The sequence below is a fragment of the Gopherus evgoodei genome, chromosome 11, assembly GCF_007399415.2.
Source record: "Gopherus evgoodei ecotype Sinaloan lineage chromosome 11, rGopEvg1_v1.p, whole genome shotgun sequence".
In the NCBI taxonomy this organism is placed as follows: domain Eukaryota; kingdom Metazoa; phylum Chordata; order Testudines; family Testudinidae; genus Gopherus; species Gopherus evgoodei.
Window position 1 is genome coordinate 68,621,715 of NC_044332.1, and position 25,666 is coordinate 68,647,380.

Here is a 25,666-nt window from a genome sequence, read left to right on the forward strand (position 1 = left end):
TAGTGGCTTCACTCAGTGATCAAGGCCTTGTTGAGGTAAATAAATCAATATTTTGAGCTGAAAAGATTTCAGTTCTCTAATCTACAGAACAGAAAAGTGTCCTGGAATTATAATCACTGGGTGTTGCTGTTTAATTCTTAATCTCTTGTATTTGGAAAAGTGCCTTAATAAGAATATGTGATTTGGTATCAAGCAGCTTAACGTTATTGGAAAGACAAATGGAGTATTAGATTCCCTGTATGAAAACCAGAAGCACCTACAGATGTGACTTAAATCTCATTATCAAAGGCAAAAGTCAGTGCAGTCTTTATTATGGGAAACGGGCAGTGCACTGCTATTGCTTCTGTGTAATGGACACACTTTTTAGCAGATTGGAAACTAAGCCAGCTTTCACTGTGATACTTACGCAATTGTTCCTTGGTTTCTTTCAACATTATGATATTTAAGAAGTATTGTACATACTGTAGAATACTAGGAAAACAGATTGTTATTTCACTGGGAAATGGTTCTGTAGAATCACTAACTTCCAAAGAATACCACAAAAGACTGATAGGAAATACAGGGGTGTGCATGTATTTCAATTTGATGACTTTTGGAGGTGCTCGCTCTGTGCCCCCGCCGACTACTGAGGAAGCCTGTGCCCCTGTTTTCCTCCCCCTGGTGAACACCCCTGTGGAAATATATGTAAATTACCTTTGAATATTCTCTATAGCAAACCACACCCAAGAATGCTTTAACCTGTCTTAATTTGATTTAGTTGAGAATTGGTCCTGCTTTGAGCAGGGGGTTGGACTAGATGACCTCCTGAGGTCCCTTCCAACCCTGATATTCTATGATTCTATGAATGTGGAAGGGAATTGCCTTTTAACTGTCACCTTTTCAGTGGCAGTAATATAAATATACAATATGTTGTTAAAGAAACAAATATAACTGAATGCATTTTTGGAGTCTGGGACTAATCTGCCCCTAATGAAACTGACATTTGGTTTGACTCTTATTCTTGCTTTACATCTTTCAAAATGATGATAACTCCACTGAAGTTGATAGACTGGTATAAATGAGGAGAGAATCAGGCTCGTTATGTTAGCATATCAAATCTGTGACACATCTGCTGTAGCCAATTTACAAAAACCTACCCAATAAATTGCAATCAGATATTTAATACTTATGTGCGAGGCACTTCGGTGTGCTGGTCTTTGGCTGACTGTTCCGTGAAATTAGATTTTTATCACAGCTAGCTCACTTTCAAACTGGTTCATAAACTATTTGTTTAAAATTAATAAAGGAGGGGCTGCCCAGAAGCCAGTTAAGGATGTGAATACTGGTCCCGGGTTTGTTCCCCTTGCTTTCTGGTTAGAGCTGAAAAGGCAATACACTTGGGTACCATTTTTACCAGGATGTGCCCCCAGAATCCATGCATTAACATTAGAATAGTAATGAAAACAGGCATAACCCCAGAATCTGTTCTGTTTTATTGCCCCTTCACTCTTAAATCTCATGGATGTCAGGGCAAAAAAGACTGGTGACTAAATCCATGTTCAGCAGGCCAGGAGTATAATAATGAATGGTGGCCCACTGAACTTGGTTACACAGCAGAAACTCTAGGCCAATGGGCCAGATCCCACTCTTCCTACCATAATCTCAGGTGGATTACAGTCAGGCATCAGAGTGTTACTTTGCTAAATTTAGTTCAGCCAGAACTGCAGATGAAAAGCAAGACCCAAGTCACTCACAGGCGCCAGTCCCTCTCTTATGGTAATGAACGTTGGTGGCCTTCCTGCAAGCTGGCTGGGCAAAGTGCTACTACACAACTCTCTCACCTACCTCATACATTTCAAGAAGCAGGAGTAGATACAGAGAAAGTAGTGCATACATTCTATTCAAAACAAGACAAGTTATTTTTACACACTTCCTCTGGGCTGCAAGTTTTTATTTGTGGGGGAGGGGAGAGGGGTTAGAATTGTTGACTTCAGGCTAGTGCTAATAAAAACCTTGTCTTATGACTTGAGAATCATAATCAGTACTTCATGTGGAACCCCTTCAGATACATCCATCCATGGCAAGTTATATTTCTTTTTTTCTCGTGTGCTAGGAGATACTCCACAGTTAAAACTGTCCCCACAAGGCAGTCTTGCTTAAAGTTTTATAAGTAGAATTGTTTACCTAATGGAGCATTCATTGCCACAATGCTTGTGTGTAGGGCCCCGGCAGTCAACCAGTCAGGACCTCAGTTTTCATTTAAAAATAAAGACTTTATTTCTAACTTGTGGTTGTGAAGAAAAGCTTGAAAACATGATCTGTGTAACCAGTATAGCAGTATCTGCCTGAGTGTGCAAACAGCCTGAAATAATAGCTCCGAGAGCGGGGAACTACCTCACATATCTCAATGAAGTGTTAACTCCAAGACTCCTTGCTCTGGGAATGGCCCCTCATCACAGGACTGTGTGTGTAGCAAGAAGAGGCAGCGGCAGTGGGCCCAATCCAGCCACTCAACTAAACACATCCCAGCTGCTGGGGCAAGTTCTGAGGCCCCTTTCAGCTACTGCTTCATCTATGAATGGTAAAGGGGACCCCTACTGCCATCCTTGTTGTACCCAAGGGGAAGGGCTTCTGTTACCACTCTATGGAGGGAGAAGGAGGCACTGTGCTACTGTGTTGGGGGGTGAATAAAGAGCACCCCTGCTGTCACTCAATATGGGGGGAGCAAATGGGTGGCCTCATTTCATGCAGTGGCTAGGATCCCAATTTGCCTTAATCTGGCCCTCTCAGAAAGGGGACGAATGAAGCCAGGAAAGAAATGCATGGTAGACCTATAACTTCATAGAGTCACCAGTCAGTTTCCCCAACACAGAGGGAGCGCGCTGGTCTGGAGTCTACAACAACTTTGAGACTGCAATTACAACTGTGAATGACAGCTGTCAATCTCCATTATGTTTTTCCTCTGGAGAGCTCCAAAATGTCCTTCCATCAAAGGTTTTACAATCAAACTGCAATGGGACACAAGTAAGCTCATAATAAGACAAATGTTGAGAAGCAAGAGAAGGGAACTTATAGTAAGGTCACATGGGAAAGCACATGAGTATCTGATCGTTACATTGCTTATTTTCTTCTCTGCCTCGGATCTCCTTGCTAAACCACATATCCCACTTCACCTTTTGTAGACACTGCAGCAGAAACCAGTTAAATGAGATGAATGTCTGGGTGAGCAGGTTTGGGGAGGTCAGAAGAGGGAGCCTTGGAAGATCCTTATTGCTCTTCCCTCACAATCGCTGGTAGAGATGTCTGTTCTGCAGCCTGGCTAGTCCGGTTGCAAAGGATCATCTCACCATAAAATATAATAGCTGCAACTAGAGAAGAAACTCAGTTTCAAAAAATGCCTCATCACAAGCATATCAGAAGGAAACAAATAACCACTTATCCTGAGAGGGAAGATTTTTCTGTAGAGATAGGCATTTCAGCAGCACCACTAAGAGTAGTGTTGACAGGAGTCTGCATATTGGCGATAAACTCTTGATTATTTCCTTCCTCAGAGACTTTAGTTTTTAACACTTCTGAAGCATTAATTCCCTGTTCTCAGGGAGATCACTGGAAGCAAGTTTAGCATCATCCTATGCAATGACATCCTTTTCTCTCTGACACTTCTCTCGTGTCTTACTCTCCCGATTTTGCCACTTTGAAGCATCTGCAATTTATGCTCCATGTTCTACCAAAGCTTTGTTTGAGCATCCATCCTGAAAACACACTGAAAAATGATTTGCTGATCTCCACAGGCAGCGATTATATTCCACGTTCAGTCCCAATTGGAGAAAATAGTGACAGTATTTCAACCAAGAAATTCACACAGACAAATTGTCAGGAAATGTGACTGCATTAGAGACTTCAGGCCAAATTAGCCGTGACCTAAATGGTGCAGTAGTTTACACATTAGAAAGTGAGTGCTAGTGGTCAAATAGTAACATTTTTGTAGAAGTTAAGGCCAGAAGGGACCATCAAATCATCTAATCTGATCTCCGGTGTAACACTGACTATAGAATTTAATTCAGTTACAGTTTCATCCAAATTTATCTTGTGCTCACCATATTTATTGCATCCATCTGTAGTCTCTTGCTTTATACTTAGACTGTGCACTCTTTGGGACAGAGACTACCTTTTCATTGTGTGTACGTGCACATTGTTTGTGTACAATGCCTGGCACAGTGGGGCTCTAATTCTTCATCAGAGGCTAATACACATCATGACCAAACAAATAGCATGGCATTCAATAATTATGCAAAGTGAGTGTAATTTACATGCTGAAAAGATGGAAGGAGATGTAGTTAGAAAAGCAACAATGAGAGGGCCTATTTTATCTTACATCCTGCAATTAATTGCTTTTCCTGTCACCTGTTCCCCTCTGGTCCCTTGATGCGTAAGTTACATCTATGGGACCTTAGTCTCTTCTCAGCAGGGCCAACTCTAGGCATTTCACCACCCCAAACATGGCAGCATGCCATGGGGGGCGCTCTGCCGCTCACCAGTCCCGCGGCTCCGGTGGACCTCCCGCAGGGACCAACGGACCCTCTGCAGGGACGCCTGCGGGAGGTCCACCGGAGCCGCCTGCTGCCCTCCCGGCAACCGGCAGAGCGCCCCCTGCAGCATGCCACCTCAAGCACGTGCTTGGCGCGCTGAGGCCTGGAGCCGGCCCTGCTTCTCAGTTACAGTAGTGCAACTACAGTGGAGTTACTTCTTATTTACACTGAGGTGAGGAGAATAAGCCCCAGTGAATGTCAAATCAGTGCAAGTGATACCATCACATTCTAATTTTCCTTGACACTGATGTGTGATTTATGTGACTGCCTAATTTGACCAACGTTCTGTATTAGGACAAGATATAGAATTCCTCTACTGTTCTTAATAATCTCACTCGTCCATCACATATTCAAAACCAGGCCTTTGTCTGTTATAACGAAACCAGAGCATGACCTGTGTTATTGCTGAATTTTAGATTAAAGTAATGGGATTAGGTGGGCGAAGTTTCACCTCCCAATAAAGGGGAAGCAAAGACAAAGTAAACAAGGAAATTCATAGGCCTTTTATCTTTAAACAAAGTCCTCTTTGTTTTAAATAATAAAAATCAGCTAAACAATAGCAGAATTGCTCCCCCAAAATAGCCTTTCCTGTTTTATCACAGCATTCATCAGAAAAGTCATTCTCAGGAAAAATAAGGATTGAGGTGGAGTGCTTTGGATATATACTATTCCAGCTGATGTAGCAAGTACAATTGACTTTACTGACACTGTTACTTCCCAAATTACTATATAAGTTTAACACCTCAGACCCATTGTTTCAAGGTATCAATAAAGTCAGGCAGACATTGCTTACACTGGGGCCATGTTTCAAAGGTTTTCACAAGTATAACAGCAAAAGACTTAGGGTGAAATCCTGGCCCCACTGTAATCAGTGAGGCCCAGATCCTCAAAGCTATTTAGACTCCTAATTTCCACTGAGTTCAAATAAAGTAAGGGTGAAATTCAGACCCTTTTGAAGTAAATGACAAAATTCTCAGAATGAAATCAATGGAAGTTAGGAGCCTTTGAGGATCTCAACCTGAGAGTTTTGTCACTTACTTCAAAAGGGTCTGAATTTCACCCTTAATTTATTTGTATGTAAAGTAAGATGCTGGAGAAGAACTGAAAGGCCTGTCCATGCTCCTGAGCTGGACCTTTGTGCCCCCACCTCAGGGACCACCCCAGACTTGAGGGAAATACTAGTTTAGAAAGATGAAGCTGGACTAGCTTCAGAGTACTTTCAATTTTGATTTCTCATTTCTTTACATTCCCATTAACTTCACTTGCACGACTCATAGGAGTAGGGATGCATGATTGGGCTGAGTGCAGAAGGCAAAAATTCAGTAAACAATAAAAAGCAAATTAAATTAAAGATGGTCTTATGCTGCCAAGTTCAGATTTGAACTTTCTTAAGGCTTAAGTGTGTTTTGGTCCAGGCCTCCTCTCTAAATAAGCTTTTTAAATCTTCCAGTTTTAATAGCAAAAATCAGTTGTTCTCAAAGTGTGGTCTTCAGACAAATGGTTGTGTATGTAGCACTTGGTGGTGGTCCATGAAGAGGTGGTAGGAAGGTCATACAGTGCTGGTTATCCATCTTGTTTCCAGCTGCTCTGTCATGTTAGAAGCCAGGTGAAAATGCCATCCTTTCCTAGCATAACTTTTTGTACATAAGTTACTGCTGTACTTTTTACAGGGATAATATGCGATTGCAAATGGCAAGGGGAAGTAGCCACGAGACCATCTCTCTACTAAAAGATAATCAATGAAAGAGTTTGAACCTACCTGCTGAAGTGTGATTTGGAACACAGGTAAAGGAATGTTTTTTATTTAGACACTTTCTATTTATGCTGACAACTGGAGCCCGAGTATTGTTTGTTCAAAAGAAACTCCACGGGCTGTTTATGTGCCAGTTATATGGATTGTGTTAACTAATAATGTTTCCTTGTGGTCACACAGCCTAAATTCTTTAATTGACTGCTCTTAATTAAAACTCTTAGAAACCCAAACAATTTCTCAGTCTTTACAAGACCAACTGAAGGTTTCGTGTAATATACCAAAATTTTCTGAATCATCGTCTCACAGCTCTCCTGGGAAATCAGGAATCATTACCATTAAATAGATTTTGTAAAAGGGATTATTTAAGCCAAAGCAGAGAAACCACACAAACCAATGCAGATTGTAATTTAATACTCAGCATAGCCAGAGCTGAACAGGAGCAGAATAAAGATGTCTAGTCCTGAAACAGTCATAAAATCCAAGATGCAAAAATTTAACAGAGATGTGGGAAGAAGTTATAATGCCTATTATTACAATAATATTTATTGGAATCCTTTTTGGGAGGGCTGGAGGGCATAAAAGCCAAGGCAGCCAACCAGAAGCTGTTCTCTTCCACAACAGCTTTTGCAGCCATATATAGGAACATGTGAATATCCATACCTGGTAAGACCAATGGTTCATCTAGCCCAGTATCCTGTCTTCTGACAGTGGCTGGTGCCAGATGCTACAGAGGGACTGAACAGAACAGGATAATTATTGAGTGGTCCATCCTGCCATCCAGTGCCAGCATCTGGCAGTCAGAGGTTTAGGGACACCAGGGCATGAGGTTGCATCCCTGACCAGCTTGGCAAATAGGCATTTATGGAGCTACCCTCCATAAACTTATCTAATTTTTTTAACCCAATTATACTTTCAGCCTTCACAACATCCCCTGGCAAACAGTTGCACAGTTTGACTGTGCATTGTGTGAAGAAGTACTTGCTTATGTTTGTTTTGAACCTGCTATTAATTTCATTGGGAGACCCCTGGTTCTTGTACCATGTGAAGGGGTAAATAACACTTCCTTATCACTTTCTCTACACCATTTGTGATGTTATAGGCCTCTATCATATCATCCGCCCTTAGTCATCTCTTTTCTAAGATGAACAGTTCCTGTCTTTTAATCTCTCCCTAGATGGAAGCTGTTTCATAACCCTAATAATTTTTGGTGCCCTTCTCTGTACTTTTTCCAATTCAACACACATGCAGGATTCAAGGTGTTGCAGTATCATTGATTTATATAATGGCACCATATTTTCTAATATTATCTATCCCTTTCCTAATGGTTCCTAACATTGTGTTAGCTATTTTGATTGTTGCTGTACATTGAGCAGATGTTTTCTGAGAACTATCCACGATGATCCAAGATCTCTTTTTTGAGTGGTAACAGTTAATTTAGACCCCATCATTTTATATATGTAATTGGGATTATGTTTTCCAATGTGCATTGCTTTGCATTTTTCTACAGTGAATTTAATCTGCCATTTTGTTGCCCAGTCACCCAGTTTTGTGAGATCCCTTCGTAACTCTTCGCAATCTGCTTTGGACTTAACTATCTTGAATAGTTTTGTGTAGGCTGAAAACTTTACCACCTCACTGTTTACCCCCTTTTCCTGATCATTTATGAATATGTTGAACAGTATTGTTCCCAGTACCAATCTTTTATTTACCTCTCTCCATTGTGAAAACCTACCATTTATTTGCTACCCTTTGTTTCCTATCTTTTACTAATCTATGGGAGGACCGTCCCTCTTATCCCATGACTGCTTAAGAGCCTTTGGTGTCAAAGGCTTTCTGGAAGTATGCTATATCCACTGGATCACCCTTGTCCACATGCTTGTTGAGCACCTCAAAGAATTCTAATGGATTGGTGAGGCATGATTTCCCCTTACAAAATGCATGTTGACTCTTTCCCAACATGTTGTGTTCATTTATGTGTCTGATAATTCTGTTCTTTAATAGTTTCAACCAATTAGCCTGGTACTGAAGTTAGGCTTACCACCTCTGGGGCCTTTAAAAAAAATTGGTGTTATATTAGCTATCCTCCAGTCATCTGGTACAAAGGTTGATTTAAGCAATAGGTTTTATACCACAGTTAGAGGTTCTGCAATTTCATATTTGAGTTCCTTCAGAACTCTTGGGTGAATACCATGTGGTCCTGGTGACTTATTATGGTTTAATTTACCGATTTGTTCCAAAACACGTGCTAAAAGAACTTTCATCTCCCCAACATAGTGATTACAGAAAGAAGAAAGGTGTATATTGGGGGGGGGGCCCCCGCGGGCAAAGGGAGAAGAGGGAGTTTCCTGTTGACCCCTTTGTTCATTGAAATCATCCTTCTCGCCCTCCCATACTCAACAAATCTTATCTATTTCCTTCCTCCAGCCTCATATCTTTTTACTAAGCAAAGGCAGCCTCCTTTTATAGCCCACCAGGCAGCCATATGACTTCTCTATTCCTCTATCAGTCATGTGTTCATTTGGGTCACATACTCCACCAGGGACTATAACTCCCAGAGTCCATGACCTTAAAGGGGCCAAGACCCATAACAGACAGGCTGGTAGCACCTTGCCCTGTTACCTTTTAAAATGAGAATCAGGCCCGGAGTCAGGAAATGCAAAAGAATCTCACAGTCAAATTAATTTACTCATGTTAGATACATGGAATGTTTTTTGTTAATAGCTATGCTGTTAAATATAACTTGAATATACAATTGGTCCAATTGTACCATTTGGATATGCAAACACAAGTCCCACTACCTTTTACTGAAGTTTTATATGTGTGTATGTGTGTATATATATGCCCTCATAAACAACTGCTCCAGTACTTTCCATTACTGGTACAAAACAACTGCTGCAGAATACTTTAGAGTCATTTTTAATAAGTTCCTTTCTGTGCAATGTGGGTGTTTAAAATATACTGTGAGAACCTCAATTTGTTACCCTAGAATTTTAAGCTAAACTATCATTTTGATGTTACATTGAAATGATAGGGCAATATGATAAATTCTAGGTTCAAGATAACTTAATTGTATTTCTTCTAAGGGCCATGTGGGCCAAATTAATCCTCGGACTCACCACACAGCAAAAGCTGTGCATGGATTAGGAATCCAGCTAGCACAGGTAACAGCAGCATGAGCTTCAGCACAGGCTAGCGAGAAGAATACACACCTAGGGTCTGTACCATTGGGCGTGTTCTACTCGTCCTGAAGCCCATGCTGTGCTGTCTTCACTGCTATTATTATTTGCACTAGCTGAATTCAAGCTAGCTTGAGTAGGTTAGTCCATTCACAGCCTTAGATGAAATTAACTAAGTGACACCAAGGATAAACTTGCCTCAATTTATTTAATGTACATTTGCTAGGCTATTAGGTTTCTTTCCATTCATATAGATTTCACTCTCCTAATTTGAGAATTAGTGTCTAATACCTTAGAGCACAATTCTATAGCAAAACAGACAGGAATAAAAGTCACTGTTTTCTGTCATGTGCCATGTGGGACAGTTCAGACAGAATTTCAATCTTAGTAGATCATAACTCTTCTTCATCTCTCCCTTGGAATGCTAGTTGGAAAAAAAAATCATGAATTCCTAAGTACAGTACCAGAAGCTGCAGGACAGTTCTTTTACTCAACCAGCCATAAATTACTTGGGGATGGCAAAGTTTAGAAAACCATGTGCCTATTTACAAGTGTGTAATTTCAAATGCTGCTGGACTGTTAGAAATACGGAACATTCAGGCCTGTGCTGTTACTCTGAGCTGTAATCTAGTCATGAAAAAAACCACAGTATATTCTCAAAGGCACAGCAGTGAACAGCAGCAAATGCAAGGGAAGGCTCTGAGACAAGCATTTTAAAGTTCTTGTTCTATTGTCCATCAACAATAGAAATTGGCAAAACCTGCCAGGATTCTTACTGGTTTTTATTCTATTCTACTTGGGGCTCTTCATAATTTTTCAAATCTTTTTATGTTACTTTTAAAGAAACAATAAAGAACCTTCATAACACGTTTGGAACCAGTCAATCTACAGCAGCAGAAAGTGTCTGAATACATCTGCACTTTGTCAGTTTTGCCTTTATATCTTCACTGGCTGTTAAACAGGAGAGTTATTACGAACATTGATTGATATTTTTTAGGTGACACTTGCACTGATGCTAGATAAAATGTTGGAGCAAACCCATTAAATCAATCATACAAGCTTTTAGGCTTTATGGCCAATATAAACTACATTTTAAGACCCCCACATATTTATATAAACAGTGTAAGGTGATTTATATAAACCGTATTAAATATAAAGATCATTATACAATTATTTGCCATTTCTCACTAAGCAGATGCAGTTATTTTTTAATATTTTGAAAGAAATCTGCTAAACTATGTCTCAGATGGTCAATTTACTGATAGAGACATTAGGTTTTAAGTGAAGAGACTTTCCATCCTTGAAATTATATTGCTTATAAAGACAATTATAAATAATGTTAACTGCAAGACTTCAGCGGCTACCACATTGCTGCTTTTGTATAGTTGTGCAGACTTTGAAACAGACGAGTGAAGTCTGCTTGTTATATTTTTCCATATAAAATTGTGAATTGGCCCATGAAATAAAAATGCTGGAGAACCCCTGAGCTGATGAAGCAATGCTGAGAAATTAGAGCTAGGCTAATAAGCTGCTCTTAGTTTACAATTAAGTTTAAGCAAGGGATTGGGTTTTGGTTGGAAAACAGTGGCTGCAGTGACAGGCACCATGCAAAAACCTAAGCTGCTCAAAACATTCAAATTTAGACATTTTTAATGAAAAAGGGGGCAGATTTTTTAAATGAAAAACCGATACTCTTCTCTGACTCGCTCGGAGAGAGAAAACTACAGCTACTGTTGAGTTCAGATTCAACAGCACTGAAATCCTGCAAAGTTGTCTCGAGATTTTGACCCAAAATTGCAGAAATCTCATGAGATCAACTTATTTCATGCAATTTTGGCGGTATCTCTACCAGTAATGGAAAACGGTGGTTTTTCTGGTCTCAAATATAACTTAGAACAGGAACTATAGGCGCAGGTTCTGATCTGGAATTTTAAAGTTTAGTGCGCCAGGAATCTGAATAGGTTATGACTGGAGTTCCCAGTTTCAGCTCACCTCTGTGAAATACCAGAGCATGAATACCTTGTCACAATATTCCTACCCAACACAACACTCTTGCCTCATGTAAATCACTTCAGGGAGCAGCTATTAGTACAGAGGCTTGACCGATATTTAATTATATGCTTCTCCTCCGCACTTTACCATTATTAAAGTTCTCAGATGCAGACTAGACTAACAGCAGAACATTTCTAACAATACAATTCAGCAGCACCCTCTAGTGAATGAACAGAGGACAAGCACCTGCTGCAGCATAACCAAAAGTTGTCACAGTGCATCATGGCTCCAGTGATGCGATAGACAGAAAAAGCAGCAGTAGAACTGAGCAGATCAGGTTTGGGAATTCTTGGGCTCTAGTATCACCTACAACCAGCATCAGTGGCAGCTGGATGTTTTTTTCCTCTCCCAATGCAATATAGAGCATGGAGAAGGACCATAATTGATAGAGGCCACTGGGGAATATCAAATCTGAGTGTGAACTCCCTTCCCGCTTAGTTCTGTGGTTATCTGATCTGGTGTTTTAGTTCAGGCCCATCTCTAATTAAAACTATGACTCAAAATCTTTAGTTCTATACATACACAGGAGTTTGCCCTACCCATTTTTCTATTTTCTTTCATCTTTGTGCAAAGCCCATGTCTGTGGTGATGGAGGTTTCTTGAAAGGAACAAGGACAGAATATAGCACATTTTAATGCCTTTTATAAAAACCTCCAAGCTTATTTTGTTTAATGAGAAAGAATTTAATTCTGCCTCCTATGCTGTAATGGGGAAATTCGCAAACAGAAAGGCCAGGCCAGGTTGGTATCTTGGGGGGTCAGGAATACTATATAAGGAGCCTCTTCTCCCTCCCCTCTTTAGAGCACTTGCTTGGCAGAATGCTCACCTAGCACTTAATAATACACTGGAAGGGGACCAGGACAATGAGGGTGCCATGCACTATAGACCCAACAGGTTGTGGTCTGCTAGTTTGTGGGTGTGATCAAGCTTCCAGCATGTATGTTGTTGTGTGCAGCTAGTCAGAGTAGCACACTAGTTCTTTTTAAAGGAACTTCATGTATTGACCATCGACAGCTTGGAGCTATCCCAGCAGGTGACTGCAGGATGGCTTTAGTAAGCAGTATACAGACAGCACTGCTCCATCTATCCCCCAATCAATTTTTTTTAGAACAGTATATATCCTTTGCCTAGGTTAGAATTTTTTTTCAATCAGGCTTGCTAAATTAATCATACTTTTGACTAAATTAATAATAATATTTCACTTTTTAATTGTATGCATTTATATGAAAAAGATTTTCATTTTGTAGTAACATCAGCTATGTGTAAAATTTGGAAGGACAGCATCAGTCCTCTTCTTTCCATGCATAAGTGGTTGTGGAGGAATCTTTCTCACACTGATATACTACAGTACACAGGTCATTTCACCTTCCTCTTAAGTAGGGTGACTAGATAGCAAGTGTAAAAAATCAGGACGGGGGTGAGGGGTAATAGGTGTCTATATAAAAAAAAGCCCCCCAAATCAGGACTGTCCTTATAAAATCAGGCTATCTGGTCATCCTACTCTTAAGATACAAGTATATGTCACTTCCAGAGGCAAGACTATCTGATCTTCAAAAGTCTATTCTAACATGGCAATTCCTGTATATCTACTCAAGAAAAAGGCGGTTACTCACCTTTGTAACTGTTGTTCTTTGAGATGTGTTGCTCATATCCATTCCAGTTAGGTGTGCGCTCCGCGCGTGCACGTTTGCCGGAAACTTTTTACCCTAGCAACTCCAGTGGGCCAGCTGGTCGCCCCGTAGACTGGTGCCACCATGGCGCTTGATATATACCCCTGCCGGCCCGCCCCGCTCCTCAGTTCCTTCTTGCCGTTTACTCCGAAAGTGGGGAAGGAGGGCGGGTGTGGAATGGATATGAGCAACACATCTCGAAGAACAACAGTTACAAAGGTGAGTAACCGTCTTTTCTTCTTCAAGTGATTGCTCATATCCATTCCAGTTAGGTGAATCCCAAGCCTTACCTAGGCGGTGGGGTCGGAGTGAGAAGTCGCGGCATGGAGCACTGCTGAGCCGAAGGCTGCGTCATCTCTGGACTGCTGGACCAGGGCGTAATGGGAAGCGAAAGTGTGGACCGATGACAAGGTTGCCGCCCTACAAATCTCTTGGATCGGCACTCGGGCAAGGAAAGCCAGTGATGACGCCTATGCCCTGGTAGAGTGTGCAGTCACACGGCCCGTAGGGACGTGGGCCAAGTCATAACAGGTCCTGATACAGGACGTTACCCACGAGGATATCCTCTGCGAGGAAATAGGAAGGCCCTTGACACGGTCCGCTATCGCCATGAAGAGTTGGGGGGACTTGCGGAACGGTTTGGTCCTCTCCACATAAAACACTAGTGCCTGACGGACATCCAGCGAGTGGAGTTGTTGCTCCCTGCGGGACGAATGGGGCTTTGGGAAAAAGACGGGAAGGAAGATCTCCTGGTTAATGTGAAAGGCTGAGACCACCTTAGGGAGAAAGGCAGGGAGCGGTCTCAGCTGCACTTTGTCCTTATGGAAGACCATATACGGGGGGTCTACCGTGAGAGCCCGGCGTTCCGACACCCGTCTAGCTGTGGTGATGGCCACTAGAAAGGCGGTCTTCCAGGAGAGGTAGAGCAGGGAGCAAGTCGCTAACGGCTCAAATGGAGGGCCCATGAGCCGAGCCAGAACGAGGTTGAGATCCCATGAAGGGGCAGGGGGACGGACCTGTGGGTAGAGACGTTCCAGCCCCTTCAGGAATCTTGTCACCATAGGGTGGGAGAAGACAGAACGGCCATCTCCTCCCGGATGAAAGGTGGAGATGGCTGCTAGGTGAACCCGAAGGGATGATATCGCCAGACCCTGGACCTTGAGGGACCAGATGTAGTTCAGAATATTGGCGATGGAAACCTCCATAGGGAGAAAACCCTTCTCTGAGCACCAGCAGAAAAACGCTTCCACTTGGCTGAATACGTAGCTCTAGTGGAAGGCTTCCTACTGCCCAGGAGAACCTCCCGAACCGGGGTAGAGCAGCGTAACTCGGAGCTGGTCAGCCACGCAGGAGCCAGGCCATGAGATGCAGAGACCGAAGGTCTGGGTGACAGAGCCTGCCGTGGTCCTGGGTGATCAGATCCAGGTGAAAGGACAGGGGAACTGGGTTGGTTATTGAGAGGTCCAGCAACATGGGGTACCAATGTTGCCTGGGCCACGCTGGGGCTATCAGAATCACGCAAGCCCTGTCCCTGCGCACCTTGAGGAGGACCTTGTGGACCAGTGGAAACGGAGGGAACGCATAAAACAGATGGGTCGCCCATGGGATAAGGAAGGCTTCCGCTAATGACCCGGGCTCCCGACCCTGAAAGGAGCAGAATGCCTGGCATTTCCTGTTCTCCCCGGATGCAAAGAGGTCCATCCGGAAACGACCCCACCTCTGGAAGAGTGAGAGGGCGACGTCTGGGCGAAGGGACCACTCGTGTGAGCGGAAGGATCTGCTCAGGCGATCCGCCAGTGTGTTTCGTACTCCAGGAAGGTAGGAGGCCGTGAGGTGAATGGCATGGGCTATACAAAATTCCCAGAGGTGCGTCGCCTCCTGACATAGGGGAGAGGATCTGGTGCCGCCCTGCTTGTTGATATAGTACATGGTCGTCGTGTTGTCGGTGAACACCGCGACCCAGCGACCTTGAAGGTGATGGACGAACGCTTGACAAGCAAGACGGACCACTCTCAACTCCCGTATGTTGATGTGGAGGTCCAGTTCCTGGGGGGACCACAGGCCCTGAGTCCTCAGGGTTCCGCTGTGCGCCCCCCAGCCCAGATCTGAGGTGTCCGTCGTCAGGGATGCCGAGGGTTGGGGCGGATGGAACGGGAGCCCTGCACACACGACAGACTGGTCTAGCCACCACCGGAGGGAGTCCAGTACCCCCTGGGGGATGGTGACAACTGTGTCTAACAAATGTCTGGCCGGCCGGTACTGCGCGATGAGCCAAGATTGGAGAGGCCTCATGTGGAGTTGAGCATACGCTGTCACGAACGTACAGGCCGCCATATGGCCCAGGAGGGTCAGACATGTTCTTATGGAGGTCAGGGGGGCCGCCTGCAAGTGCAGAATGATGGCTGATAGCAACTGGAACCTGGGCAATGGTAGCAAAGCCCTGGCCAAGGTGGAATCCAGAACGGCCCCGATGAACTCTATCCTCTGCGTGGGGAGCAGAGTGGACTTGTCCATGTTGACAATGAGGCCTAGGGCAGCAAAGAGGTTGCTGATCCTGCGGACGTGGTCGCGGACCTGCAGCTCTGATGTGCCTTGGACCAACCAGTCGTCGAGGTAGGGGAACATGTGAATGCGGCTGCGCCGAAGATGTGCGACAACGACTGCCATGCATTTCGTGAATACCCTCGGGGCCGTAGAAAGGCCAAATGGGAGGACCGCAAATTGATAATGCTTGCGGTCGACCACAAAGCGAAGGAAACGCCTGTGCTGTGGAAATATGGCGATATGAAAGTAAGCGTCCTGCATGTCGAGGGTGGCGTACCAGTCTCCAGGATCCAGCGATGGGATGATGGTCCCCAGGGATACCATGCGGAACTTCAACTTCACCATATGCTTGTTGAGTTCTCGCAGGTCGAGGATAGGCCTGAGGCCTCCCTTGGCCTTGGGGATCAGAAAGTAACGGGAATAAAACCCCTTGCCCTTCTTGCTCTCTGGAACCTCCTCTATGGCTCAATTGTCGAGGAGTGTCTGTACCTCCTGACGGAGGAATTGCTTGTGAGAGGGGTCCCTGAAGAGGGACGAGGGTGGGGAGTGGGGAGGGGGGGGCGATGAAAACTGCAGGCGGTAACCGGACTGTACAGTGCATAAGACCCAGCAGTCTGATGTTATTCAGGTCCACACCTGGAGGAAAAACGAAAGACGGCTGGAAAACTGTGGGGAAGGATCCGAAGGGGAAACTGGTACTGTGCCCTCGGGCGCACCTTCAAAATGAAGGCTTGGGTCCGAGTGGGGCCTTGGAGGAGCCTTGATTCTGCCCCCCTTGGCCACCCGACTGTCTGCGCCTATTGTTCCTGCCCCAGCGCCTATTAAGGTTCTGCTGTGGGCGGAACTGGGGATACGGCTGGCGTTGTTGCTGCTGGCTCTGTAGCCGGAAGGATCTGCGCTGCGTCACGGGCGCATGCATCCCCAAAGAGCGCATGATGACGCGATTGTCTCTAAGGCTCTTTAGCCTGGGGTCTGTCTTGTCTGAAAACAGGCCCTGGCCTTCGAAGGGGAGGTCCTGGATGGTATACTGGAGCTCCGGTGGAAGGCCAGAGACCTGAAGCCAAGATATGCGGCGCATCGTAAGCCCTGAGGCAAGGGTCCGAGCGGCCAAGTCTGCAGCGTCCAATGAGGCCTGCAGCGAGGTCCTTGCGACCTTCTTGCCCTCGTCAAGAATCGCTGCAAATTCTCGACGTGCCTCCTGCGGCAACAGCTCCTTAAACTTGTCCGCCGCTACCCAGGAGTTAAATGAGTAGCGGCTAAGGAGGGCCTGTTGATTGGAGACCCTGAGCTGTAGCGCCCCCGCCGAATAGACTTTACGGCCTAGGAGGTCCATCCGCCTCGCTTCCTTAGATTTGGGCGCTGGGGCCTCTTGTCCATGGCGCTCCCTCTTGTTCACCGACTGTACCACGAGGGAGCACGGTGTCGGGTGGACGTGCAGGAATTCATAGCCCTTAGAGGGGGCCATGAACTTTCTCTCCACGCCTCGTGCGGTAGGAGGGATGGAGGCCGGTGACTGCCAGATAGTGGTGGTGTTGGCCTGAATGGTCCTAACGAAAGGCAGGGCAACCCTGGTGGGAGCATCTGTGGAGAGGATGCTGACCACCGGATCCTCGATCTCAGCGACCTCCTCCGCTTGTTAATTTAAGTTTTGCGCCACGCACCTGAGGAGGTCCTGATGTGCCCTGAGGTCGAGAGGGGGAGGGCTGGAGGACGAGGTGCCTGCCACTGCCTCGTTAGGGGAAGATGATGAGGAGACCCCTGGCAGCAGAGCGTCCACAGGGGGTTCTGTCTGGACCCGGCCCTCCGGCTGTGGAGGGAGCTCTGGGTCCTGGTGGCTGGACCTGTCCTCACCTTCCAGAGAGGGAGGGGGGCGAGACAGCATTGACTCTGGTGGTCTTCGGTCTGCCGCAGGCCGGGGAGAAATATGTTGTGGACACTGGGCTTGATGATATGCCCAGGGAGTCCAAAACCCCCACTGCTGTGGCCCTTGGTCTTGAGGCGGAGGGTCCTGGAAGAGGGCCGTGTGTCTGTCCGGGCCCAGCGTATAAACGCTGTCCGTCTGAGAGGAGACCGATGGCTGCCTCGAAGGCCATGGAGGTGCCGAACTTGGCTGATAGGCCTCCCTCAGTCCCGACGCCGACGATCCTCTCGGTGCCGAGGATCGGTACCAGGAGCCATACCGGTGCCGGGACCGGGACCGGGATCGGTCTGGTACTCGGTGCCGGGATCCGGACCGGGACCTGCCTCCAGCTCGGTGCTGGGATCGGGACCGCGATCTACGTCCGATGCGGTGTCGGGATGGTGCTGGGGACCGGGACCTATCACCGACGCGGTGCCGGGAGGTCGACCGGGGAGTTGATCGCCGACGCGAACGGCTCCTAGAGTCCCAGTGCCGGTATGGAGAAGAGCCAGACCAGGACTGTACCGACGTCGACCTGCGCCGCGAGTGCGACCGGTGCCACCTAGGAGAGCGGTGCCGGGACTGCGAGTGGCGCCGAGAGCACGAGCGTCCACGTCTTCGTGGCCTCGAAGGCGATCGATGCCTGGATTCCAGAGACGGCGCTCTCAATGTCGGCTTGCCTCTGGAGATGACCCGCACCGGGGGTACCGGGGGTTGAGGCTGGGATGGCTCAGTCAGAGCTATCAAGTCCCGCACTGAAGCGAAGGTCTCCGGCGTGGACGGGACTAATGGCTCAACCCCAGATCTTAAGAGGGAGCTCGGAGGGGCCAGACTCGACCGACTTTCTGGGCCCGGAGTTGACGGCAACCCTGCAGACGGTGCCGCGTCAGAGGTAGGTGCCGGGCACTCCACTCGAGCCTGCCGAGATGATGTCGCAGACGTCGAGGGTCTTTGATCGGATCCCGGTGCTGGGGATGGGTGGTGCCGGGGTGTCTTTCCGGTGCCGGCGCGGTCCGGTGCCGGTGTAGAGGTGGCCAGCTGCGCTGACAGTACCGGATTCAGTGCCGCTTCCATCAAGAGAGTCCGCAGTCTTTGATCTCTCTCTTTCTTTGTTCGAGGCTTAAAGGCCTTGCAGATGCAACACTTCTCGGCGATATGCGATTCCCCAAGGCACTTCAGGCACGCCTCATGGGGATCGCTAGTTGGCATCGGCCTCTTGCAGGCCGAGCACTGCTTGAAGCCCGGCGAACCAGGCATGGGCCCGGTGCCGGGCGCTGGGAAGGGCAACGGCCCAACCCGCGAATAAGTTCTATAAACTATATACACTAACTACTAATTACTATACAATTCTAACTGTATTATTAAACTATTTATAACTACAACTATTGACAGTAACGAAGGAGAGCTAGGGACGTGGAGGACAGCAAGCCACACTCCACAGTTCCAGCAACCGACACAGCGGAAAGAAGGAACTGAGGAGCGGGCGGGCCGGCAGGGGTATATATCAAGCGCCATGGCGGCGCCACTCTAGGAGGCGACCTGCCGGCCCACTGGAGTTGCTAGGGTAAAAAGTTTCCGGCAAACGTGCACGCGCAGCGCTCACACCTAACTGGAATGGATATGAGCAATCACTCGAAGAAGAACTGTATTTTACTCAACATTATGTCTTTGTCACTATCAAGTTGTAAATCTACTCAGCTGATGAGTAAGTTAAAATGGAGACAATTGGATATTCCTAAAGGAAAACTTGACATCACCAGGGCTCACCTGCAATTATGGACTCTTGTACCAGTGAAAAGAAAGTTTGTGTGCAGGGATCGACAAAGGGGCAAGCACGTCAGAAGATAACAAAAAGAACTGGCATTAATGTACACTGCAGCATCCATAAAGCATGAGATATATAATATGGGCATTCTGAAAATACACACAGTTGAACTTTCACTTCTCTTAGACCATTAGGAGTTGAAGGTGGTCCCATACGACATTCAAAAGACATTTTCTCTTAGATTTATATTAAAGTCTCTGATTATACTATGATCTGTGACTCCAGTGTCTCAGGATAATAATGATGCTGGTAATAGAGAAAAAGACTCTTATGGAGATTTCCTAGAACTTTATTGATTTACAAGAAGGTGTTAGCAGAATGTATTAATGACTAAAATGTTACTTATTTACATCTGTTCCTTGGGAAAGGGGTGATGCTAGAAATCACACAGCTGTGTATTTCAAAAGGGGAAACCTGAAATAGTCTTTGCTAATGTCACTCTTGGGGGAACCCTGCTAAATTTCTGCCTACCTTTTCCTGAAGGGAAGAAGCAATCCATTTCCACACTGCTCCGGGAATGGGAGATGCAGAGAGTGCTGCTGGGGACTAGGCCTTCCTGAGGGGGGCTCCGCTCAGTTGTCCGTACCAAACACCAGCCAGGCCTTTCGCTGGGCCTTTCCAGTAACTCCACTGTCTGTCCCACCTGGATGCTCAGCTCGCTGCTGTGGCCGGCTGTAAAGTCTTGCAGCACCACGGTTAGTTCACACCCTCCAGACAACTGCCCAGGTAGAAAGAAAAATATCAACAGGTTAAAGTGCACTGAATGCAATTGGCTGGTATACTGTATTTGTATTGGCAATCCTAGATTCTTGGATGATAGGATTACTTTTGCAATTCCTTAGCAGCTGTGTTAGTCATTTCCTTTGTCAAAGTTCAACTAGCTGTGCCTCTGATTTCCTTTATTTCTATTGACTTTGCCAATCTTAGGTAATACATTCAAAACCACCCATCTGTTAACCCCTATATTAGCTCTGGGAGATTTTCTTTAGAACACTTGTTTTTTTTCTTGCTTTTCCTTCTCTTATGTTTTTGCAGGAGAGTAATGATTGGGGTTCAGGATTCCCCAGCATTCTGATCAATCTCAGAGTAAGCTCCAACTCTCCTGTCCACAGACTGGGTTACATTCATGTTCTGCACTCTCTCCACATGACATCAACAGGGGTTTCAATGAGGGAATGAACACAGAATATGCAAGAAAAGAAACCTGCCCTCATTTCACCAAAAGAATCATAGAATATTAGGGTTGGAAGAGACCTCAGGAGGTCATCTAGTCCAACTCCCTGCTCATAGCAGGACCAATCCCCAACTAAATCATCCCAGCCAAGGCTTTGTCAAGCCTCACCTTTAAAACCTTTAAGGAAGGAGATTCCATCACCTCCCTAGATAATCCATTCCAGTACTTCACCACCCTCCAAGTGAAAAAGTCTTGCCTAATATCCAACCTAAACCTCCCTCACTGCAACTTGAGACCATTACTCCTTGTTCTGTCATCAGGGACCACCCCTAAGAGGGTTGCTCTGTACAGCATGTTCTCTATTTTGAAATGATGAGGCCTCCACTGCTTCTCTTGGGAGAACATCAGACCTCTCCTCCTTTTTAAGGGAAAAATAAGCACCTGAAGGAGAAGCCTGGGGCATTTCTCTTTGCCTTCCAAAAAGATGTTTTAAAAGCTATGTGCGTTGCACTAAACTGCCACTAGATGTCTATGTTTGCCATCATACAGCAAGCTAATAGCAAGAGACTGAATGGTAGTTTTATGTAAATATGGGGGAGGCTGAGAGGGATGTGCTGAACAGCATATTAACAAACAACTGTCTCAAATGAGCTGGGCTTAAATAAATGGCTGCATGTTCCCCTGGATACTTCTTAAATGAGAGCCAGGGACTGATCATTTCCATTAACGAGGGTGGTGGGTGTTATAAACCAGGCAAAGGCTTTTTTCAGGTGGCTGATATGATTTTTGGAAAGTGTGTCCATTTTTATTGGTTTAAACCAAAGAGGAGAAAGAGCCCGAAAATCACCTAGGAAAAGAGTGAGTTGCCTTGAGAAGCCTCTGCTTCAGAATATCAGAACACCATAAAGCATGTTACAATGAACATCAATCTATGAAGCCCCACACTGAATATCTGACATGTTCACATCAATTATTTGTGACACTGCACCTCGTGCAACAGACACAGGAATGGCTACCCTAAAAATGAAATTATGACATGGCTTTTTCAATATCTTGTTAAATTCCTAATTCTCTGTGATAAAGGGTCGTTCAACCAGGACAGCACGTCTAAACAGCACCACATAGGAAGCACCTGCACTTGGTGAACCTCAGATGTCATTAACTAGTGATTTCTACAGCCTTTCCTCTCACTTGTTAAAAATAGTCACTTGAGGCAATGGGCCAAATTCTGCCCAGTTACACTGGGATTTGGAACAATGCCACTGTAGTTAATAAAACTATCCGGCTAATAAAGTTGGATTTATTATGGTATAACTAAGGGCAGAAAGGGTCTGAAACTGTACCAGCAGAGAAGTAATAGGAGAGTTCAGTTTCATCAAAGGGATGGGGCACCTCTAACTTATCCAGAATGTTCCAGTCAGAGGATGGAGCTTCCCTCACATCCGCTTCATGTATTGCTATGGATCTGGGGGATGACAAGGCCTGAGAATGAACATCTGAAGTTCAGCTAAAGTTGCGGAGAGGGAAAATGATCTCTGGTAATCTTACTCTAACTGTGATGGGAGATCATTTCAGGATCCTCTCAGCTACATCCACAAAAGGAGTTAGCAAGTAGCTTCACCTGGTATGTATCTAAGCTTTGACTACCTGGCAAATGGCAAGCTTTGGAAAAATATCTGTAAACCATGTAAGTGAAATGCAGATGGATCAGCCTGGTGATGGTAGACATTCTTTCACCTAGGAAGTGCTCCCTTAGTCTATTATTTGTTTAATACATTTTTTAAAAAGAGAATAATTAGTTCAGCCATAAAATGATGTTATCCTATCTAATCCAGTCATGCAAAATAAAATATATGCATGCCATAATTACATTTAATATGAAAGAGAGAAAAAGAAAATACATAATGCCTTAGAGCCTGTATTTCACATGAAAATGGTTTAATACTGTTCTCTCTGAGTGTTGCCCTATTAGTTTAGAAATAACCCCGTTACACTTTATTTATTTAATAAATTGATAGCTGGGTGTTAGTTAGCATCTAAGCACTATACAATAGGAACAGTACAAAACATGCATACAAAAATAAAGATCCAACCACCCTGAACAGACAATAAAGCAGAACATCAAGATCAGACACAAGGACAAACCCAGTAGTCCCCGGGGAACAGAGAAACTCCCGGGAACAGGCACACCCAATTAATATTAGGATCAGGAAGAAAAGGGGAGAGCAAATACAGATAATAAAATGTTAGCACTCAACAAAGGGGCCCAGAAACAGTTCAGGGCATTATGACCTAAAAGCAGCTAGTGTGGGACTCTGGCAATTCTGCCCCAGGTGAAACCTGCAGAACCAGGAATTCTGGACTGAAAAAACCTCTATCCTGGCCTAGTTGTGCCTTGGTCTCCTGTGTAGCAAAAGCAGTAGCCACAGCAACTGCTGCTGCCAGTGGCCATGAAGCCATCTTCTAGAAGTGCTTTGTTTTCTTTTGTGCCTGAGCCATGGAACATAACTGATGAGTTTAGTATGTTGTTACAGGCTGAGATGCGTCTGTAAAGAGTCACATGGTTCCATCTGATTAGCTCTCAGAAATAATTCCTTGGAGTGACCAACTTCATTCAACGATGCAGTGGGCAGAAACCTAGAAAGAATATGTGCCACTTGATAACAAACATCAATTGCATCTCTTGCTACGTGGGCTGCAGAGAGCCAGGCACATTCTATAGGTCAGCCACTCCTCCCTGCTAGTGCCCCAGTGGAGCTAGCCATCCAAGGGGGAGTGGCAGAGAGATGGCAGAGCTGAGCAAGCACAGAGAAATGTATCCACCACATCTGTGTGAAAAGTTGCCAGAGCAGCCACTGCAGAATTTCTGGCTGAGTCCCTCCACATCCCATGAAGCCTGGACTGCAGCTTAAAAGCCACAATATGGCCCACAGACACTGAACACATTGCTAGCTACACACGGCAACTAATTAGAGATGGGCACAACTGCAGGGTTCAGGTCCTGGTCTGAACTATCAGTTTGGATGCATAGTCATCTCTGTTCTGTCTTTTACTAACTATCCAAGCCAGTTCAGGATTATCCCCGTTACTAGTTATTTTACGCACTTTCCCTATGCCTAGTATACCAGGTTCATCAGGCAGAACACATATCTAGAGTTTCCACACATCCCAGTTCAGTTATGCAATGGAAATACATTTCAGAGGAATGCTGGAGCTAGAAGAGAACCCCATCCTGTGCCAGTACAGTCTGCAGTGACGGAGCCATTCATCTATAGAATTCACACATGGGGAAAAAAATCACAAAATTATGAGCACTGATGTGAGCAGTTTACTGTATGTTGACTCTACTGACCCAACTACACAACAACTTCAGGCTCCCACAGGAGCTTTCATGTGGAAGGACCCTGCCAATTGCCCAACAGCCTTGGGATGATGAAACACAAACCTTAAAAATGATCCCAGTCATGGAAACTTCCTGCCATCAGGCAATCCAAGCTGCTCCAAGCACAGGAGCCAGAAAAGCTTTGTGAGCTGTATGGTAATGTTTAGTGTAGGATTCATGTATTATGGTATTTTCTGAATCATAGTCTGGTACATGCACATGGGCATCCGCACATCTGTTTGGGCTCAGGCAGCAGAGTGGTCATGAGAGAAAGTGAAGGGGAGCACAGACAGAGCCCCAAAGACCAGGTCACATCCAGTCCATCCCCCTGCCAGTGCAGAACTGCTCACTGCAGTACATTTGCTAGTGCCTTATCACTCAAATATTAAAGGGAAATGGCCATGGGAATAGTCCTCTGGCAGAGAGAGCTGGGGTTTGGGCCAGATGTGTCCCCAGGGAAGGAACCCTAAGTACTTCTAAAATGGGGACAAGTTAGGCTCAGGTAAAACAAGCTATGGGGCGCTAAGCACTAAGTGAAGCTTTACCTGGGATTTGTATTAATCTTTATTAATTTACCAGACCTCAGTAGGGGTGTCTAACAATACGCTACGAGAGTGTAGTTTTGTTTGGCATGGGGCAGGAATGCTACCTTTTTACAAGTTTAGGGGAACCCCCCCCAAAACCTCAATTGTTCATCCCACATGCTGCAGTGGGTCTTATACACTCTGCTTCTGAAAGATCAAACCAAGCTCTGTTTGAGAGGTAGGAAGTTGCTTATAATAATCTGTTGATGGTTTCTAGGTAAATGAATAAATACTATCCTGACCAACCCGTAACACTCTGAAGAACAATGTACATGGCCAGTTGTACAGAGGACATGGACTAAACAACTCACAGTGCACTTGCTGTACTTCAGTGCTATGGGGTTGATTACAGGTCAGACAATATCACTGCCAGTGTGAAGAGAGGTAAATAACCTAATTCCATGTGGGACTGATACCAAGCCCTATTTCTGAATTCCCTGTACTTTGGGAATGTTCAAATCTTCATCCAAGTTTTGCAACTGAGGTCCACCTCTAAATTGAATAGTGGACAGAAGGTAGGGAGCTGGGAGGACAGGTGGGAGGATATTCTATGCACTATACCTAACACTACTTTTCAAATAATTCCTTATGAATTTCACACTGGACTCCAAACACTGTCAACTGAGGTTGCTTGCCTCACATGCTTTTGCCAAGGTCTAAAACTGAACTGCGATACCAATTGTCCATTTAGGCTGTTGTCCATTTAGGCTAATACCCTGTATATAAGTAGCCAATATTAGAAGCTTCACTGGCAGGCAATGCACAAGGCATCATCTTTTGCTATATTAATCTGTTTGGGAGAGGGTCTGGATAAAAGGTTCTACTTCTGGCCCATCTCTAATTAATGCTCTATGTATATTTGCATGGACTGCTTTATTAACAGAACTCCTGTGCGTGTATTACATCTTTTTCACACTTAATGTATTTCTCTTTCTCCATATCTGTTTGGATTTCTGTTTTAATATTGCAAAAGCAAAGATGTCCAGAAGTAAAAAACAATACACAGCACCTAAGAATCGAGGTAGCATGCACAATACA

At 45.2% G+C, this 25,666-nt stretch overlaps 1 protein-coding gene across 6 annotated transcripts in view; it reads right to left on the bottom strand.

The window, feature by feature from the left end:
- KALRN (kalirin RhoGEF kinase) overlaps nucleotides 1–25,666 on the bottom strand; it is a 798,047-nt gene that overhangs the window by 131,661 nt on the left and 640,720 nt on the right. For all 6 annotated transcript variants that reach the window (XM_030580108.1, XM_030580107.1, XM_030580109.1 and 3 more), the window contains exon 34: nucleotides 19,960–20,206. In XM_030580108.1, coding sequence (XP_030435968.1) covers nucleotides 19,960–20,206 — 247 coding nt within the window. The remainder of the gene's footprint in view (nucleotides 1–19,959; nucleotides 20,207–25,666) is intronic.